We start from the raw sequence: 21035 nt of genomic DNA, 5'->3' as shown, positions 1-21035 counted from the left end.
ATCGTCTTTAAGGCTCCAGCAGGTAGCATCCTGCAGCGAATCGCGTGCAACTCCCAACCATCCCAAGGCTTCTCAAGCAGGAACCAACATGGAGAGACTTAATTTCTCAACATGCCTCCCATTGAGGAGCTCGGGAGGAGTGAACGGGTGGTAATCTTCTCCATTCTGGGGGCCTGACCTCTGTGCCCTGCGGTGTAAGCTACTTTACAATCAGCCTGAGCGCCGACAGACACGGACCCGGCTGCTGCTCTCAAACTCAGGAAAGAGGAGGAGGAAGATCATGTTCTCTAAGACGGGAAAGTGATTCTTAAATATGAAATAAATCTCAATAAGAAGTAAAATCATAGCATGAAGGCCCACCTGGTCCTGCAGGTGCTGAGCCAGGTCGATGTACTGAGGCGAGTCTGGGTCATCCAGCAGCTCTCTGTAGCCCGGATCCACCAGGTCGATACTAAACTCCACGATCTGCTCCACCAGACTCTCTGGAACCACGTTAGGAAGCTCCGTGTCCTGCAGGACCACAAACAGAGTCAGTCTGGAAGAGTGGTGCTGGAAACCCGATGGTCCGATAAACATTGTAGAAACAAACAGTTCACACGAAGAGCAGAGGATCACTTCATGTCATCCAAAAGACCACAGAGTCCCAACTGTCCTGAGCTTCCTGCAGCCGAGGCGATGAAGGTGATGAAGGCCAGAGGGGACCAGAGCTCATTCACACCCAAGTTTTCTGCAAATTGAGAAACACTCTCAGCTCAAAGACAGATGTTAAACCTTTTTCTGATGAGAAAACAAGGCTTTCAGCTCCACACAGCTCCTCCCAAATGGACAAACATGCCTGCAAATATCCCGAATTTACTTTTGTTTTCACCCACACTAGCAGGGCTGGGATCGCAGTTGTGATTAAATCTGAACATTTACTCTTTTTATAAAACTCTGAGCCTGTTTACATGACTCGTGCGGTTTCCTGTCTAACACGGTACGCCAGTAAGGCTGCTGTTTTTGGTCATATTAGTTACTGTACATGTATGATATGATTTGGTTTTATAACTGATCAGCAGAAACCTGGAAATACAGGAAACACTTTTAGGTCATCTCATCCCAAATTTAATTTATTATTTTCATTTTTAATTTAGAACAGGAACCTCCATGGGGAATAAAAATAATAAAAAAAACCTTTAATAGTCTCTCAGTGGGGAAATTGCTTTGCTGCAACAGTACAGGTGCAGGCAGCAAAAGCACACAGGTGTTATCAAACAAGAACACACACACAATAAATAATAGTATATCCAGTATCTGATCTGCGGGTGAGTATGTGCAGTATATAAACATGTACATCAACATGTACATAAACCTTTATATAAACATGTAAAAACAGTTTCATGTGTTCATTGTGAAGTGTGACAGCAGCAGGAGGAAAGACCTGCGGTATCTCCTCCCCACAGCGAGGATGGATCAGTCTGTTCCTGAAGCTGCTGTCCAGAGCAGACAGGGGTCCTGCAGGGGGGGATTCATGGTCCTGCATGGGGGGATTCATGGTCCTGCATGGAGGTCAGCTTTACCAGGACCTTGTTGACACCTACCTCCTGCACTGAGTCCAAAGACCAGCCAAGGACAGAGCTGGACCTCCTGATAACTTTGTCCAGCTTCTTCCTTTCTGTGATGCTGCTGCTCCAGCAGATCTCACTGTACAGGATGGCTGATCCACCACAGAGTCAGAGAAAGTCCTCAGGAGCCCCTTTTCACTCCAAAAGACCAAAGTCTCCTCAGAAGATAGACCTGCTCTGAGCCTTCCTGTACAGTGCATCTGTGTTGTGAGTCCAGTCCAGTTTGTTGTTTAGCACCATGGAGCAGAGGTGTCCCAGGGTCAGTCTCTCCAGAGTCTTCATCAGATGGGACGTGAGAGCCACCGGCCTGTAGCTGCTAAGTTCTCTGGCGTGAGATGTCTTTGGCACTGGTACCACACAGGAGGTCTTCCAGAGCTCAGGTTGAAGACCTGCTCCATAAGTCCACACACTTAATTTGTGCAGGACTTATGGTCCAGCAGCTTTTTTCGTCTTGATCCTCCTCAGCTCCTTTCTCACCTGGGCTGCTGTAAAGGAGACGGGTGGGCAGGGGGGGCTCTGTGATGGTGGGGTGGCTGAGTCCAAGGAGACGTAGAGTGCATTGATGACATAATGAGCCGGAGATGTGAAGGCCTGCGGGGGGGTAGTCTAGGTGTCAAACTGTTGGAATGCAGCTCCATGGGGGAGGAATGGGTGCTTGATCAAATGTATTGAAATGCAGATTCAGATCGTTGACCCAGTTCATGTCCCCCTCCACCTGTGAGTGGGGCATTTTGAAGCCTGAGATAGTTTTCAGGCTTCTCCACCCCACTGATGTTCTGATGCTGCAGCTGCTCCTCCATCTTCCTCGTAACTGGCCTTCCCCACTCTGGTTTTTCTTCTCAGCTCCTTCTGTACAGTCCTCAGCTCCTCCTTGTTCCCTGATCGGAACGCTCTCTTTTTTCCCTTTAGAAGAGCTTTAGGGGCCATATCCACGGAGCCGAATTGCAGTAAAACCTCATAAGTATTTTAGTAATCCACCCTTTTATCCCCACGAAACCAGGGATTTGCCTCCATGAAACCGACATGACCCTCTTCCTTTGTCTGGCTGAGGACCATGGTCTCGGATTTGGAGGTGCTGATTCTCATCCCAGCCGCTTCACACTCTGCTGTGAATCGCTCCAGTGAGAGCTGGAGATCACGGCCCGATGAACCCAACAGAACCACATCATCCGCAAACAGCAGAGGGCTTTCACCCAAACATGGTTCTGGTTCTGTTCGGGTGTCTCAGCGCCTCGGTGCTTTCTGGTGACCAGTTCACACCAGTTTAACCAGAACCAAACATCTTGGAAATATGGTCCTGAAAGTTGATGATTACATCATCAGGCTCCATTATAAGGTAAAAATGTTCAGATTCAGATTTTACTCTAAATGAACTCATCCAGTAGACCAGTAAACTAAATGTGTTCACAGTGTAGTTCTCGATGTCTAGTTCTCACTGTGTAGTTCTCAGTGTCTGGTTCTCACTGTGTAGATCTCAGTGTCTGGTTCTCACTGTGTAGTTCTCAGTGTCTAGTTCTCACTGTGTAGTTCTCAGTGTCTAGTTCTCACTGTGTAGTTCTCAGTGTCTGGTTCTCACTGTGTAGTTCTCAGTGTCTAGTTCTCACTGTGTAGTTCTCAGTGTCTGGTTCTCACTGTGTAGATCTCAGTGTCTGGTTCTCACTGTGTAGTTCTCAGTGTCTAGTTCTCACTGTGTAGTTCTCAGTGTCTAGTTCTCACTGTGTAGTTCTCAGTGTCTGGTTCTCACTGTGTAGTTCTCAGTGTCTAGTTCTCACTGTGTAGTTCTCAGTGTCTGCTTCTCACTGTGTAGTTCTCAGTGTCTAGTTCTCACTGTGTAGTTCTCAGTGTCTGGTTCTCACTGTGTAGTTCTCAGTGTCTAGTTCTCACTGTGTAGTTCTCAGTGTCTAGTTCTCACTGTGTAGTTCTCAGTGTCTGGTTCTCAGTGTCTAGTTCTCAGTGTCTAGTTCTCAGTGTCTAGTTCTCACTGTGTAGTTCTCAGTGTCTGGTTCTCACTGTGTAGTTCTCAGTGTCTAGTTCTCAGTGTCTAGTTCTCACTGTGTAGTTCTCAGTGTCTAGTTCTCAGTGTGTAGTTCTCAGTGTCTGGTTCTCACTGTGTAGTTCTCAGTGTCTAGTTCTTACTGTGTAGTTCTCAGTGTCTAGTTCTCAGTGTGTAGTTCTCAGTGTCTAGTTCTCAGTGTGTAGTTCTCAGTGTCTAGTTCTCAGTGTGTAGTTCTCAGTGTCTAGTTCTCAGTGTCTAGTTCTCACTGTGTAGTTCTCAGTGTCTAGTTCTCAGTGTCTAGTTCTCACTGTGTAGTTCTCAGTGTCTAGTTCTCAGTGTGTAGTTCTCAGTGTCTAGTTCTCAGTGTGTAGTTCTTAGTATCTAGTTCTCAGTGTGAAGTTCTCAATGTCTAGTTCTCAGTGTCCAGTTCTCAGTGTGTAGTTCTTAGTGTGTAGTTCTCAGTGTCTAGTTCTCAGTGTGTAGTTCTTAGTATCTAGTTCTCAGTGTGTAGTTCTCAGATAGTTTTCGGTCTCTTTTCTATCAGACACATCATCCGTCACGCATACTGACATGTTTCATGAGGATGAGGATGGAAGGGTTAACGTCCAAACACGTCAGGCTGGTGTGACAGATGACATGTCTGATAAAAATGAATGACGCCAGTGTTTGATCGACCTCAGTTGGCCGATCTGGACTTTGTTGTCAACAGGTGGTCTGTAGTCAACTGTCTTCATCGGTGGAAGGCCAGCCAGGGGAGGCGGTGCTCAGTCGGCTTCTTCTGTGCTGTCTGCTAGCACCGACTCTTGCATGCTTGTTGTGTATTTTATTTATTTTAGTTGTATCTCAGATTGTAAAGCATGTTGGGCAGCATGAGCCATGAGAAATGTGCTATATAAATAAATTTGACCTTTTTTCTGTGTGAAGGCTGGTCATAATTAGGTTATGGCACCATGTCAGTGCCCAGCCGGTGTGATATCCCTCGCAGAGACCCAGTCCTGACTCCACCAAACTGGACCCCTTCATCACCCTCGGCTGCTCCTTGAAGGAACTGTCTATAAAAGTTGTGAACAAAAACCAGCCCTGCACGAGTCCAACCCTCACCAGAACTGGATCTGACTCAGGGATGGGGATAAAGTTTATTAGAACAACTCTAAAAGTGTCCTCAGAAGGCATCAGTCCTGCCAGCAAAGCCGACTTCTGACGGTGGCTGTGAACCACCTCCTCAGCAGGATTTCTGCTTTCTTCTTAAAATTTGGTTTTTATCAGGTTCCAACTTTCTGCTCATCTCTGAATAATCACATTCGACAGGATGTGGACAAACTAAAAACCTCAAACATTAGACGGTTTTCTTTGTCAGCAGCTTCCAAACAAGGACGAAGGAATCGATAAAGGAAGGAATGAGGAAATAAAGTTGACTGAAGAAAGAAAAAAGGCTGAAAGTAAAGCTTAAGTCTCTGAAATGTGGAGGAAAAGCTTTGGTCAGTATTTTAATAAATGTCTGAATTTTCACCAATACGACGCAGAAACGTCTTTAACAGAATTCATCATCAGCTAAAATAAAGTCTTTCAGTAACAGCTGCAGGAGTCAGGACTGAACTTTCCAGCCGAGCCAGTGAATAAGAGCAGCTGCTGGTTGGAAGCAGCAAACGTATGAATGGAAGGTCGTGCATTCATAAACTCGCCCATTTATTTCCTGGTTTCTGAACAGCGGGCTGCTTGCAGGTACTTGTTCAGACACGCTGGTGGTTTTCACAGACTGACGCAGCCATTCAGTTCTATCTGCTTTAGAAAGGAGGAGGAAAGGGCCAGAATTCTGCCTGAAAGCACATTAACTGTGTTTCTGTGCAACAGTCAACGTGTCTGAAGTGAACTTTAGAAATGCTGCAAAATATCAGGTCATTATTTAAGACCAGGTTTGGAAAAATTAATCCTTTAGTTCATTTTTAATGCTCTTTAGAAGCAGAAGCAGCTGATGATGTTTGTTGTGCTTCTTCAGTTAGGCCATTCTGACCATCAGCAGCAGCATCCACCACCTCGGCCGCTCCAGCAGGAAACACCTCACATCTCACGAGGAACTCAATAAGCCCAAAATGAAAAACTGCATGTCCCCTCATTTTTCAAATGTCCACTGACACCAGAGGTCATGGAGACCTGCACCTACAGCAGCACACATTTGCAGTTTTCTTAGTTTTCATCATGTGCAGGAGGGGCTGTGAGCCTGGACCAAGCACAGCCCCATCGGGGGGAGAGCATCTACTCATTAAGTTTATTTGTCAGTACTTGTTTTGAGTCTGGTCCCTTCATGCAACAGTGCTACATTTTTTACATCCAATATTTTACCTCAACAGAGATGATTTTTATTTCTTAATCATTTTTTTTTATTTAATTTTATTTATCTGGATATAATCCTACAGAATATTTATAAAATTATGTTGTCATATTTCTCTAATAGAATAATACATGTGCATCTTTTACTTTTCCAGATTATCATTGAAGCAAATTTGGTAATTACAGTGTTTGAATGTATAGATGTGTTTATTTATTCCACAGTGAGTCGCAGAGTATTAGATGACTTAGTGATATCCATTGAGGTGACAAATGTACCATCCCCACCCATCAATATACAAGAAAACAGCTTTCAAATAGGTGTCCACTGCAGTGACACTAAGCATGAAAGGGTTATGTCGAGGAATGTAGCTCCATCTTTTGGTTTGTTTGCTTTCACACTGAACTACCACCACTACCTGGGCAACGTCACGCTGTAACAACAACTGCTCACTAGGGGGCGATATTTATCCAAAACATCCAAAACAACCACTGACCAAGAAGAAAGAAAACCCTGAAGAAGAAAACTCAACTTATTGACTGGCCAGGACTGAAAACAGCTCGTTCACCACTAGCAAACAATGGAGCATCAATAAATTTCTGCAGTCTGGTTTCTGGTTTAGATCTGGTTTTTACCAGAATCTGTCCAGTAAGAAGCAGCCAGATATCCACCATGTTAATCTCCTTCCTCTCTTTGCTTCACTGGATGCTTTGTTTGCTTTTACACTGGAATAGAACCAGAGTCCAAATGAGGGTTCCCACTGCTCCAAAGAAACTGAACTATGTGGACGAGGGTTTGTTTAAAACGCACCAAACAACCAGCATGAATCCCCTTTAGTCCCCATTATTTCCACTTTGTTAGGTAAGTTTGGTTTTTCGTTGGCCTTCATCAGGACACCATCGGGATGAGAAGAAACTCCTCAGATCTGTTGAAATCAAACATGCCCTTCTCCAGGATAAAACATCCAAATCCAGACAAAGCAACATACCTTTCCTACATCGGATCATGTGACCTGAATAACTCGCAGGTGAACAGGTAAATGATTGGAGGCTGGAGCCTGAACACCTGCTGTAGGAATAACTGGAAGTAGGTGTCGGTACCTCTTGGAGGGCGTCAGCAGGCTGAGTGTGATCGACAGTCGGGCTGGAAGAGGCGCTCGGGGTGCTGAGGGGGGCGATGGTGCTGGCGATGATGGTCGGGGCCGCTGACGGGACTGCTGGGGTGGCGGGAAGAGCCTGCAGACCTGAACCAACTCCAGGGTACAGGGTAGATGAAGAGTGATGCTCTGAGTCAAGATGTTGTCACACTTGGTGTTTCAGACGTGTTTTCATCCAGTACAGGATGGTTTTACAGTATAAATGAGAACTTGGTACCTGTAGTCTCAGGGAGCCTCTGTGTGGGTGCAGGAGTCACCACGCCTCTGCAGAGGGAAGAAAAACTGAGCATGAGCTGATGTTAAAAAAAGCAGCAGAAATAAAATGTTCCAAAGCCTCATAAAACAGATGAAGATGGTTTGATTCTGCATCTTAACACATTTTCCTTCCCAAAAAGTCCAGTTTGCTCTGACTGGCCAAGAAGAAGTGTGTGATGGTTTATGTATCTCAGCTGCACCAGAGTCCACATGAAGCGTACTCTCCATGGACGTGGACCAGGGTTGGTTTAAAGTGGACCAAACGACACCAGTGTGATTTATTTATGTCATGTGGCTCCTCACTGAGCAACATTCTCATGACACAAGCCAGAAAAAATAAAGAATTTCTGTCAAACTTCAGGAACAATCTTGTAGTTAACAGTCCAAACACGACTTCTGGGTTCAGTATGACATTATTAAAAAAATGAATAATGCAACAAAATGAATCTTCTTACTTATTTAACAGACGATCCAGCTGTGAAACCAAAGAATAACCAAAGTAAAATGTCAAGATAATGATTTACAGCGAATCAAAAAGCAGCACGTGTCATTTAATGTGATCATTTTTACTGTGATCAGAAAATTAAGATACAGAATGAAAGAAAACACTTGTGCAAAAAATGTTTTAAAAATGGTGAAAATATCTGAATATTTAATAATTATCCTCCCTCCGTTTAAAACTCTGGTCAGACATGTCGATGGGAGATGTGGCATGGTGCAGGTGTAAGATGTAGTTTTATATCTGAACGTGTGCTTTGCTATTGTTATGTGTTGTGTAATGTGCTGTCCTGTTTGGCCCGCCTCTCGTTTGTGTTACTGCTGCCATGTTGGCCAGGCTGTGCTCGTAAAACAGATCATTTTATGTCAAGCATCTGCCTGATAAAGCAAAGGTTATATAAAATAAAAGTAAATCTATTTTTATTGCAGGATTAAAGAATGTAATGATTTCTGAATAAAGTTTTTAAGGCTGTGTTCCTGTTTAGATGTGGTTTGCTTGGTGAGGTCGGAACCTGTTTAATGGTTCGTGTCTGCAGGGATCAGGTATTACCGTGTCGGAGGTCTTCGGTCTCTCATTCGGTTCATCCTCTGCAACAAAACAAAACAATTCCTCAGTGTCTGTGTGGCCAACAAGCCCTCATTCCACATGGTTTTCACACCTGTGTATGAATGACTGCAGCATTATTATGTTTGTGATGTCGTGTCAGGAGCTGCTGCTTCAATGACCCCATTGCATTTTTGTTTTTCCCTCTTCACCACCAGGATTTGAGGCTGTAAAAGGTGACTTATGTGGATGCTTCCTGCTGGGGTTTAAAATATTCTGCAGATGTTTCAGGATTTTCAGGCTAAAAAGCAACTAAATCCCACAAAATAATGCTTAACACAGGGATGTTAACACGGAAATGAAACAGCTCCCGTCTTCTTTGATATTCAGAGTGAACATATACATTTTCAACATCTGGCTGTTAACAGAGTCCATTTTAATGACTGATCAGCTAGAAAGATCAGTATTTTCTTTTTATGTAAACCAGCCTGTAGTAGCTGAAGCGTTTAACCCCGGTCTTAATGCAGACATGATGTTTCCAGGACAGCCTCAGTTGTCAGATTATGTTATTTATTTATTTATATTCTGGACAGGATAGAAATGCCTGGAAAACTTCTGTAGATCACCTAAAGTGTAAGCTGTCCATCACAGTTTACGCCACAGAGCTACACACCACTGCTCCTGAGACGCTGGTGATATATTGGCGATGGTGCTCGGGTGGATCTGGTGGAGTTTCGGGGTTAAACTAAGCTGCACTGTGGTCAGACAACAGAAGCAGAACATAAATACAACCTTAATGAAATGCAGACGGCTTGCTGCAGAGCCACAGAGAGGTCAGACGAACTCCCGTTGACTTCTTTTTACTGTCGACGCCTTTAACGGCCGTGTGAGCATCACAGCTGCACCGGCAAGCAAAACAAATAAAAAGCACAGAGATGCAAAACAGCACGAAGCCTTATGTTTCCCAGGGAGATGGTGTGATGTTATCTGCATGGATCTGGGATTTTAGTGCAGTTAGGACCTTCCGACTGGAGGTTTTATCTTATTTTAGATCCATCTCACCATGAAAGCAGAGAAAGCTTTGTTCCCTCTCACAGAATGGGAACAGATCAGCACCACCATGCAGGTCTAAGTGGGAACCAGTAAGCTGCTGCTGCAATGTCAGCTAACAGGATTAACGGGATCAGTTCATACTTTGAGCGTAAACGTTGCAGAGCGTTGCCACGGGTGACCTCATTAAGGTTTTAACATCCCTGCCTCTTTTGGCTGTGTTTGCGTGCAACAACTGAAGAGGTGGACAAGTAAACAACATCTTCTGATCATGTTGACTAAATAAAGTCTTTATGTAGACATGCAGACACCGTTTCGCTTGTATTTACGCGACATCATTGTGGATCAGAGTGTTTATGCTGAATGTGTCTTTAATTCTGGAAAATTCCTCACGTGCTGTTTTTACTTCTTTTAATCATTTAAACCATGAAACCGATGGCGGTTCCTTCAGGGTTCCTCACGAAGTCAGAAAAATGGAGAGCGATTCTATGAGAAGATGAGTTTTTATCCATCCATCCATCCATCCATCCATCCATCCATCCATGCATCCGTCCATCCGTCCATCCATCCATCCATCCATCCATCCATGCATCCGTCCATCCGTCCATCCATCCATCCATCCATCCATCCATCCATCCATCCATCCATCCATCCATCCATGCATCTGTCCATCCATCCATCCATTCATCTCTGCAGGTCTGTTCATGCTGTTGTTTGTTTCTTTCTGCAGACTCTGGTATAAATATTAATTACCGCCTGTGAATTGTAGCGTAAACTTTTATCTGGAAGCAGCTCACGATCAGATAAACTGATTTATTCAACTCACCCACATTAAACGCTTCCAGCTTTGTGTTATTCATCTAATTCATGCAAGTTGAAAAGAAAAGCAGAGGATAAAATATCTAAATGTTTCTTAACATTGAGCTGAGCAGCGTTCCAGCTTCCTGATCACCATCAAAGCCGTGAATTATTCATGGAATTCCAGACGCTGTGTGGTAATCGGAAGCAGAGTTTTGTGGACGCGTTGGGTGTGAACGTCTCACCCTGTGAATCATATGGACATGCTCCTCTGAGCTGCTGAAGTTCCTGGCGAGGTCGGAGATGCAGAGCGACTCTTGTTGACACGTGTGAACCCAGTGTTGGTACTCTGACGTCCCGGGAATCCTGTCGAAGAAGATCCTGAAGGCCTCCCACACGGCTTCCTGACAAACTGACCAAACAATCACACAAACGTGGCCGTAAGTGTGCGGCACGTTGCAGTCCAAACAGCTCAAACTGATGCAGTGGGAAGTTAAAACAGACATGAAACACGAGTCTGATTAACAGCTGCAGAAGAACTGAAAGCAGAATAAATATCAGTGTGTGACCCTAAATCTGCACAGACAGAGTGTTGGAGTCATAAAATGGGCAAAGACAAAACAAATGCAGAGTAAATCTGTGAGCAGAGTCTCCTCCACCACATGTCAGAGGCAAGTAGAGGAGAGCTTCCAGTTATTCACACCAAGACAAATTAATTAAATCTAATTTTCATGCAATCCTAGTGCAAGTTCCCCTGCTGAAGAAATCATAATTAATGTTAATATAGATTGTTTAATATGACCTGAGCCCACTGGCAAAAAGCCCACCCCATTAAAAAGAATCTAAGTTATTAAAACAACGTAGTCTAAGAAGATCTGAGCTCCCAGCGACCAGGAAGAGTAAATAATAATGATGCAGTGTAATAATTTCAGGGAAAGAAAAGCCTGCAGCACAACTTATAATTACAGCAGGTCCGATTGTTGCTTCGAATTATCCCAGAAGTCCAAAACTGCATGCAGAAAAGAGTTTCTGCTCATTTCACTGCAGCGAGAAAGAGAAGTATAAGTCCCCGACTTCCAGACGTGAAATTAAAGTTTTTAATTTCATTCAATTAAAGCTTTGAGCTTCTATTAAGCTTCACTTAAAAAATGTTCAGTCCTGCAGAAAAACTCTGACGTTCAGACAAAAACCCGCAGTTTACATTTCTGGGTAAATTTACATGTCAGAGAAGTGAAGGACAGGACAGAAAGAAAACATCCATCCATCCGTCCATCCACCCGTCCATCCGTCCATCCATCCGTCTGTTTGTCTAGTTTCCTTTATTGATCCAAGGTGGGATCATGGAAGCAGCTGATCTTCCCACCGACAAATTCAACCAATCTCTGGAAATTCTTTTCCATAAAAATAAAGACAAATTTTTTTTAACAAAAATAAAATTAATCAGTTAAACTAAAGAATAAAAACAGAATTATATATTAAATAAAACAAAACTAAATTAAAGATAAGATAATAATAAAAAATTTATTGATTAAGAAACTAAAATAAAATACGAAAAACAAAAATAAGACAAAATTAGTTATTAAAATAAAAAATAAAAATGAATATTTAATAAAATAAATAAATGAAAATGAAAACAAAATAAAATACATCTAGAAAAGCTGCAGCAAAAATGTTAGGCTGCTGGATGTTGAGGAGTTTGTGAGGCGATCAGACCCCGTTTAATCTTTATAAAATGGTAGTTACGCTCTAAGCTGAACAGGATTATCCCTGATGGAGACTGAACTGCTGGTGCAGGGCTGAAGATTGATCCGGAACAATAAGATGTGGAGCAGAACCAGTGAGAAAACCTTGGGGATGCAGGGTGGCATCTAACTGCTGAAAGCAGCCACACGATTGGTTCAGAGACAGAAATCAGTCCAATTAGGAAAGATTTTGGTCTCCCGGCTGTAAATAACTGGCAGCTTCCACATCTGTGAAGCTCCATCAATGCTGAAAGGTACATGGAGGTTTTAGAGCAACATCTGCTCCCATCCAGACAACGTCTCTTTCAAGGAAGACCTTGCAGATTTTAGCAAGACGATGCTGAACCACATCCTGCATCCATCACAGCAGCATGGCTTCACAGGAGAAGAGTCCGGCTGCTGAACTGGCCTGCCTGCAGTCCAGACCTTTCACCAGTACTAAAAGAAGATGCTGCACAGCTGGAACTACTTTATGAGGTGAGATGATACTTTTCATATGATTTGAACATCTGATGTTTCCTTTGTTCTGATGTGAATTAAATGTCGGTTCATCTATCGTCTGCTTCTCTGAGATGGGGTTGCAGAGGTGATGAGGAGCCTAGAGAACATTGATATACTCAGTCTGCTCCAGTGGTTCCAGTCTGACTCCATGATGTGGAGGTCAGGGCTCTGAAGAATCAGACTTCCTGGAACTGAATGTTTCTGGATGTCTGGGTTCGTCATCGTCCTGCAGAACCAACTGGACAATCAAATCAGGGTTTAGTGGATGGAAAGAAGTGCTGGTGTTTTCAAGCAGGAACAGATAACCTGTAGGAGGAGGAGCAGGAGGCGGATGAGTCACGTCCATGACTCACTTCAACTCTCCTCTGAAGTTTTACTGGCAGGTCAGCAGGCTCGTGAAGACTGAGATCCTTTCTCACCCCTTCTCTATGGGCTCACTGTCAAGTTATGTACATGAATGTTTGTAAATAATTTCAGAGTTTGTGTTTGTAAATCAAGTTTTGTCATCCTGAAAAAAAAAAAACATCTGTCACAGAAATTCCTGTTAGAGAGAGAGAGAGTGTGTGTGTGTGTGTGTAGGAAAGGATCTGCATGGTTTTATCTTTTCACAGATGCGAAGGGCCTGCAAGACCAAACATCCACATAATATGTGGATGTTTGGTCTTGTCTTTACACCTCTATCTGATTGGATGATGACAAATCAAACTGTCCAATCAGAGAGCAGATGGCTTCCTGTGCTTCAGCACTGCTGAAGGCTCTTAAAGGGGAGTAGATGCATTTTCAAGATGGTTGCTGGTGCCACTGTTTGCCAAGGTGAATGTGAGAAACCAATATTACTCAGTCTTGGCCACCTACAAGCGGTGCTTGTTGTTGGAGGCACTAGGGAGAGCCACGGTGAGCAGCAGCTACTCCGTTGATATAGTAACAGAGACCAGCTGGATGAGAGTGATGGCGAGCCTTGTAATGTCGACCAGGTGGAGGCGTCAGTTGGCAGAGAGAGGCCGCAGCGCCTGCTGCTGGAGTCTCAGACTGAGTTTATCACATTGCCTTAGCAGCTCCAGACTCAGACTCAGTGACTTCGTTTTGTTAATAATGTTACAAACCCACCCAGTCGCACCCAGTGCCATTTAAACCACTCTGGTTTACTGGTCGACTCCCCTTTAAGAGCCTGCAGCAGTGCGGGGGACAGGAAGTCCTCTGCTCTCTGATTGGACAGTTTGATTTGTCATCATCTAAACAGAAGTATAAAGGAGAGGGCTAAGATCCATATTTGCAACTTCAGAATCTTGCTGGCAGTTTCTTGCTTTACATCTGTGAGAAGATCTTTTTACCACCATGCAGGTCAAACACTAACTGGAATTTCTCTGGCAGATTTTTTCAAAAGTTAATTTACAAACACAAACTGTGAAAATAAATGTCACAACCGCACTCTTCTTCTCCTCTTCTGTTTCCTTTCATACATCTGGTCAGTAAAAATCCAGACAGGATTTTTCAGGTGAGGTTGTTAACTTGATGCTGTGATGATGAACTGAGTGAACAGATGTGAGATTGAGTGTAAACAGACTCCAAACAGCAGACAGGAGAGCATCTACACCATTAGTGAGCTGAAACAGAGCATCACAAGCAGAAAAGTTAAATGAACCGGTACCTCGGAGCTGGTAGTAAGCCTGGTGGCTGGCCAGAACCTCGTCCACCGTCTCCTGGGGACAGATCCTCACTCCGGAGTGTAGGAACACCGACCTCTTGGATCGACGTCTGCTGAGTTCAAAGCCGGAAGCTTTGCTGTGACTGGACGTCTTCAGCAGATCCACCAGGCGCATCGAGCCGTCCGACTCTGGCCTGACGCTGCCATCTGAAGAGGAAACGGTTAGGATGAAAACAGGGTAACCCCAGACCAGATCCTAGCCATGTCCAAATCCCCGGCAGATGGCTTGTGTTTACTACAAAGAGCAGCAGATTTTTACAACAATGCTGCGAGTGGAGAAGCAAACCGCTATGCTGCTGCAAGCAGCTTAAAGCAGGTGACATCAGGGAGGAAAATCTGAGCTGACGGGAGAATGAAAAGCAGCTGCTTCATATCAGATGATGTGTAATAAAAAGGCAGCATTAAAAAATGTCTTCCTGAATGTTTCAGATTCACCCTGTCCTCCGCTTCACACTGACAGCAATTATTCTACAATCCTGTCCTGATGATCAGTTATATTAACCCTTAAAACTACAAGACAAGACATTTTCTGCTGATTTTGGACCACATGTACATGTAGAAGCTGAAGCTTTTAATCCCAGTCAGCATCAGACGTGATGTTTCCAGCCTCAGCTGTCAGACTGGGAGGTAAAATGATGTAAAATGAATGTATGAATAAATATAGCAGCATAAAGGCCGACCAGAAGAAGAAAGCAGAATTTATTACTAACAGAACTTTGTAGAAATAACACACAGACCAAGCCTTTTCTCATATTGGCATTGAAACAAACACACAACAGAAACTATTTCCATGTTTCCACTTTTTCCTCATTTCCAGTTATTCCTGCTACTATTTACCTGCTATCCTCACTAAACCAACTCCAGCTCAGCTGCGTCTTATTTACTGGATGCACTGTTTTCTGTTGGGCTTTGTTCAAGTGACATGATAGAAATTACGATGTCTGAATAGAAAAATATGTGTGTGTATTCTGTTACATTTAGACCTGGGATTTCCTGTTCTGGTCCTCGAGCGACATGGTCCTGCAGGTTTTAGATGTTTCCTTGCTTCAGCATTAATGAATCTTTAACAGGCCTGGTGAGGAGATGCATTCAATTTCAGCCAGGTTTGCTGGAGCAGGAGATCATCTGAAACCTGCCGGACGGTGTCCCTCGAGGACCAGAAATGTGTACATTCATTCTGACCTTAACCCTGTTATACCTGAGCCCAAACCTCTGCTAGTAAGTGTCCATCTGAAAAGCATAAAATCTGGAGATAAAAATACTGAAAACACTGTGAGACCCATCTATTAGCACCTTCCACCATTGCTTAGACCAGAGTTAACCAACTCTGGACCTCTTGGACCAGGTCCTGCAGGTTTTAGATGTTTTCCTGCTGCACCACACCTGACTCAAACTGATGGGTCATTAAGAAGCAGAGCTTGAAATCAACCATTTCATTTGATTCAGGTGTGTTGCAGCTGAAACCTGAAAGATACTGGCCCAAGAGGTCTGGATTTGGTGATTTCTGCGCTACCACCTCCAGACTGTGTGTTTGTGGTTAAGAAAATGCACTACACACTACGGCATCCTGTAGGAACGTGAGTGGACGTAAACATGCTGGTATATCTGAACTAAATCTGTGTAGATCAGGTAAAGACTGTGGTTCACTAACTGAGATCAGATCAGTCAGTAAAACCACTGAAACACAGCAGCCAGAGCCTCCTTCTGCTTACTACGACGCTGGACAGGACGAGATAAAAAATAAAAACAAAACGTCGCCTGCTGGTTTGTGGACTCTGGATTTTCCCTGTTCCCGTTTTGCTGTTAGATTTTAGATTTAGAAGCTTGTCAATGGCAGCGTTGCCTCACCTGAAGGCATCCTGTGTTTTATCATCAGCGTTGCTCTGAAAGCTGCGTTAAAACTATGGAAGTGCGATTCTGTAAAGTTTGTTGTCGATCTGACACCAATAACATCCGGACCAGCTCAGCTGATACCAATAATTCACTTAGAGAAGCAGCGACTCTACGTTTCATCACCTGTGAAAGTAATTAAATATGAAATATGAATGAACTTGTATAAAGAAGTGGAACATCTAATACAGTAATAATAAGGCAAATATAAAAAAAAAGTGGGAGCAAGAGACGGGAAGGATGCCCGGGAAGGATGGAGGTTTGGGAAAAGACCAACGAGCAACTTCCTCTGATGGAGAAAATACACTCGGTAAAACATTGTGAGATATTTTATAACTGCTGGAAAAAAACCAGTGGACTTTTTCAGCTGGAAGAGAATTAGATAAGCGTAGGAAATTCTGGAAAAACTGGGTGTGATGGACTGGTGACCTTTTCCAGGTGTACCCTGCTAATTGCTGGTAAAGGCTCCAGCTTCCCTGCAACGCTGAGTTGGAATAAGTGGCCTAGAAAAGATTTTATCAAGAAGGTTAAACATCTGAAACTGGCAGCAGGTGAAACGCTCACGTACTTCGTAGCGATGCCATGATTACTTTCCATGTGGAGTCATTTCTAAACCAGATCATCAAAACAAAGTTAAGCAACATGCGTGTGTTATCTTCTTTTACTCTGGTTTTCCCATTTTTAGTACGAGAGAAATTCACACGCTGCTCATTTTTTCTCCAACAAAACAGCTTCTAGATGAACGAAGACGTCAAGTCTTACATGAAATCTAAATAAAAACACTCTCTTATGTCTAATAATGAATTAAAATGTGTATCCAGCTCAGTGATGGTAATAAACTGTGTAATCTCATGCAGTGACAGATACTCTGCATCATTTTGCCTGCCGGGAGTTGTCCCCCATCCCCAATCCCTCTCAAACTAAAAATAAAACCATGGATATGGGGGTATTTTCCTTTATTTAATCAAGACTGTAATTCTTTGATTTAAAAGGAATATTTCTTGTTTTCAGAATCAAATATTTGAGAGCAAGAAGGGACGTTTTGAGTGTGAGAGCAGAGCTTTGAGAGAGGGCAATGTGATATTTGATTGTGAAAAGAAGAAATCTTCCTTTCAAATCAAACAATTACAGTCTTGATTACAGATGCAGAAATACCCCCATACTAGCTGCTCAGGAGGCCACACAATCCTGCAGATCTACGAGGAAAACAGGAGTCTAAATGTGTCCCATTAATGTTCTGAATGCAGGTGAATCTGAACGCCTCATATCAGCTGTTTTTGTTTGTGTTGTTAAGGGAAACTGCCAATCAGCTGCTGTTTTTTCATGTTTTTAGTCCACGACTAAGCGCAGAGAGAGCTGTAATTCATGCTGTCGAGCTGTAATTCAAGCCGGCCATGAGTCCACTAAACTCAGCTGTCATTGGTTTTTCACCGTCATTTCCATGGTGGACGTGTTCGGACACATTTGCAGCCGGACGGTGGTGAAAACTGATTTTTGGCTGTGGCTGAGTAGCAGATTAAGGCTTGTTCTGTATCCTCTGGTGAAACTGTGACAGCGTCCAACACCTTAATGATTTCACAGTCCGGGACTTATGCAATCCTAATAGGCTTTGCTTCACATTGTGACCAAGTTTAGGAAATTTATATTTAGTCTTACTCCTAAAATGCTCGCATCTAATCAGAGAAATACAAACTTTCTGCACCAAATGAAAGAAGTAAATCTGTGATTGTGGGCTTACATTTAATTCCAGCTGCCGGTGAAGCGACGGTGAACAGCAGCATGAGTCCAAAAGCCCCGAGCATCGTGCAGGACGAGCTTCCACAATGTGAAGATAAAGGTAAATCCAGCAGGCTGACAGGAGGTGGGCGGGGGCGTCCTCTAGCTCAGGTGGATCATGGGGCTGATGGAGCGCTCGGGGCCCTGAGCTGCGGCTGGAACGATGAATTCCTGCGGATAAATGTGGAGGAAAAATCTCGGGGCAGCCTGAGCTGGAAGTATGGCAAGAGTGACGAGGTTAAAAAAGTGGCCACTGTTTCTAGAATAATCTGTTTATCTGCTGCTCAGACATAATCCTTCTTTACCCCGTGGCCTTCACAGCGCAGACGTCATCCTGTTAGTGGCTTTCTGGGGGCATCTGTTAACCACAGAGGCCAGTTTGTTCAGTACACCCCCCATCACAAGCGGTCCGGGCTTCGCAGGTGATCTGATTCTAAGACAGCGACTTGGAGATGATGCCACCCTCCACGCGGTGGCAGTTCCCTGGAACTGGACAGCTTGTACTTCTCCTGGAGTAACGGCTTGGTCTCAGCAGCAGCCTGCAAGTTCTTACTGGTCTGACTGGTGCTGCTGCAGCGGCCTGCAAGTTCTTACTGGTCTGACTGGTTTTTCACCACCCTGTAGACAGAAACATGACGATCACAGCTGATATTTTAAGATTTCCTTCAGTGGTATGTTTAAAGGACCTGGCGTCTGGCTCTGAGGAAGACATGAATTCTTTAGATCATTGTTTTTCTTTATATTTAGCTTTTTATTGGACAAAATATGATTAGAATGAACTAAAACTGACTTCATCATTTCTAGTATTGTTTATAATTTTATTTCTTTTATTCAGCCTGATTTTATAAGCTCATTATTTTTAGTTTATTATTATCATCCTGGCTGTTTTTTCTCCAATTATTGATTTCATTATTATTATTATTATTATTATTATTATTATTATTATTATTATTATTATTATTATTATGTTATTGTTCTGTGAGGAAAAATTTTGAATTTCTGTTCAAATTACTTGATTTAAAATTAGAAGACAAACACTAAATTTAAGTCTTCAAATTTACTAGTTTTCTACTGACTGTACAGGTTTATATTTCATTATCCAGTTTCCTATTATCACATCTGTGAAAAAAATGTTGAACATGGTTAAATAAAAGAAAAAGTTTGGCCTTTTCAATGCATTCAGTGTGTTCTGTTCTTTTGCTTTCTTTATTTGTTTTGTTGCTTTATTTTGTTTTTTATCTGAGTCTTTTGTTCCAGTACGTGCTGCTGCTACCCAAATGTTATCCAGCCTTGGGATCAATCAAAGTACATATGTATGTATGTATGTGTGTATGTGTGTGTATGCATGTATGTGTGTGTGTATGTATGTATGTATGTGTGTATGTATGTTTAATTCGCTTATGTAAAACTTTAAAATCCTGATTATTTGCCTAAATAATATGTTTGTAATTTTAATTTTTGTCATTATTCTGCATGTTACCCAGAACTTTAAAAAGTTAAAATACTAAATACGTAGAAACACTGCAGACTCATTTGACTGAAGCCCCAATAAAACCAAACCCTTTTGTGGTTTTATTTAACCAGTGTAAACGTGACACTGGGGTGTTCAAACAGGATCACACTCCTCAGTTTTACTGGGAATGGCCATGTATTTAAACGGGTTTTACTCCCAAGCTAAGTTACCCAGACAGCAGCCATGTTTGGACCAAATCCAGGCTACATTAGGCTTTAATGGCTTAGTTACTATCCTGGCAAGTATTTTGTGGGCCAGAAGTGGTCCTAATAAGGGAAGTCTTCCTTATGTTATTTTCCTTATGGGGCACAGGTGGTGGCCATGAGGCTGAGTTTTGGCAGGTACACTCATATTTAGTCAACGTCGTAAGTCAAGGCCACATCTGGGTCTCCTTAGGCCTGAAATTGGAGATCAGATTGTTGCCTGATGATTCAGTTTTGGATGAGCTGCAGAAAAAAACATCAGCATCATCTTAATCCACTATTGCTTTATCAAAAATAAATACTGAACCGAAGAAAACTTTTAAACTGTTTCCAAGCCAGTAAACATGGAGGATGGCTGGCGGGTTTAGGTTGGGGGCGGCTAAACTGTGGATTTACAAATGCTTTCCTCACATGTTTTGTTGTGGCTTTCAGTTGATCCTGTTGCCATGCCGACTTTAGTTCTGCCATTTCTGAGGAGCCCGACAAAAGAAGATTAGAAATGACTTTTAACCCAGCGGCTGTCAAGCAGTCCAACTCATCACCGTTTGTTTGGCCTCTGTCAGGAAGGCGCTGGTAGTAGTAGTAGTAAGATTAGTAGCACCGGGATTAGTGGTAGCTTGAAGAAGAGGCCGAAGTATCTGCAGCCATCTAGCAGCAATAATAACTATAGCTGCGTTTGTATCCATGGTAACCAGAAGACGCAGTATTAGAGGTGCAAACTGTTTTTCTATCTTCTGGGTTTTTGGGAACAATCTGAGCTGTTTGTGTACTTTCAAACACTTTCTGGTAAATTTAAGTCTTGCATGTGAGATTGTGTAAATCTCTCCTCTCTGTCCTCCAGTAGTATTTAATGATAGACTAAAAGTTTAACCTTAAACATTAAGATCACGCTCTGGCTATCATCATTTCATGTAGGTTAGCATAAATGTACGACCCTCTGACATCTGCTTTAGACACATATTTACATCTTTCTTCACAGGAATCCCAGACTTCAGTTTTTCACGTGTCAACAAGAGAAACGTCTCCGATGGCTTTTCTCCTGGTGAATCCCTCTACGATGAAATCCAGACAGGAATGACACATAATCCAGTTAATTTAGTCTGTTGAGCATCTCTGTTTAACCTTTCACCGCTAATAATAATCCCTACAGACTCCCCCCACGGCCGTCTGCTCAACATCATCAACAACAACAACAACAACTGTGAGTCAGGACCTTTCCAGAATTGTCCCTCAAATTTCATCCTTGTTCATCTGCAGTCACCAAATATTCATTTATTAATACATTTTGTAGGATAATATTTCAGGACAACTGCATTTTTACTTTTTAAAGAGGGTAAAATAAATTTTTCTCTTTCTTTATGTAAGTTTGGCACCAATATCTATAAATCAGATTTTTACAAAACATGATATTTTTAATCTCATTAATTTGGTTAAATACACATTAACGTAACAGGATGCTGCAGTATAAACAAAACATT

The 21035-nt window shown here is 42.8% G+C and overlaps 2 protein-coding genes across 2 annotated transcripts in view; both read right to left on the bottom strand.

Annotated features, from left to right (window-relative positions):
• Positions 1–21035, bottom strand: part of LOC121634100 (gastrula zinc finger protein XlCGF57.1-like) — a 540387-nt gene that overhangs the window by 184506 nt on the left and 334846 nt on the right. The gene's annotated exons all lie outside the window — the stretch shown is intronic.
• The window catches only part of LOC121633614 (fap1 adhesin-like), a 75480-nt gene that overhangs the window by 24201 nt on the left and 30244 nt on the right, over positions 1–21035 (bottom strand). The window contains exons 2-10 of the mRNA XM_041975753.1: positions 14119–14322; positions 10473–10639; positions 8386–8423; positions 7300–7346; positions 7027–7211; positions 2082–2195; positions 1798–1943; positions 1581–1683; positions 361–510 (exon numbers count right to left, since the gene is read on the bottom strand). Coding sequence (XP_041831687.1) covers positions 361–510; positions 1581–1683; positions 1798–1943; positions 2082–2195; positions 7027–7211; positions 7300–7346; positions 8386–8423; positions 10473–10639; positions 14119–14322 — 1154 coding nt within the window. The remainder of the gene's footprint in view (positions 1–360; positions 511–1580; positions 1684–1797; positions 1944–2081; positions 2196–7026; positions 7212–7299; positions 7347–8385; positions 8424–10472; positions 10640–14118; positions 14323–21035) is intronic.

Source organism: Melanotaenia boesemani, chromosome 22 (genome assembly GCF_017639745.1).
Source record: "Melanotaenia boesemani isolate fMelBoe1 chromosome 22, fMelBoe1.pri, whole genome shotgun sequence".
NCBI classification, from domain to species: Eukaryota; Metazoa; Chordata; class Actinopteri; order Atheriniformes; family Melanotaeniidae; genus Melanotaenia; species Melanotaenia boesemani.
This window is presented reverse-complemented; position numbering and strand designations above follow the sequence as displayed.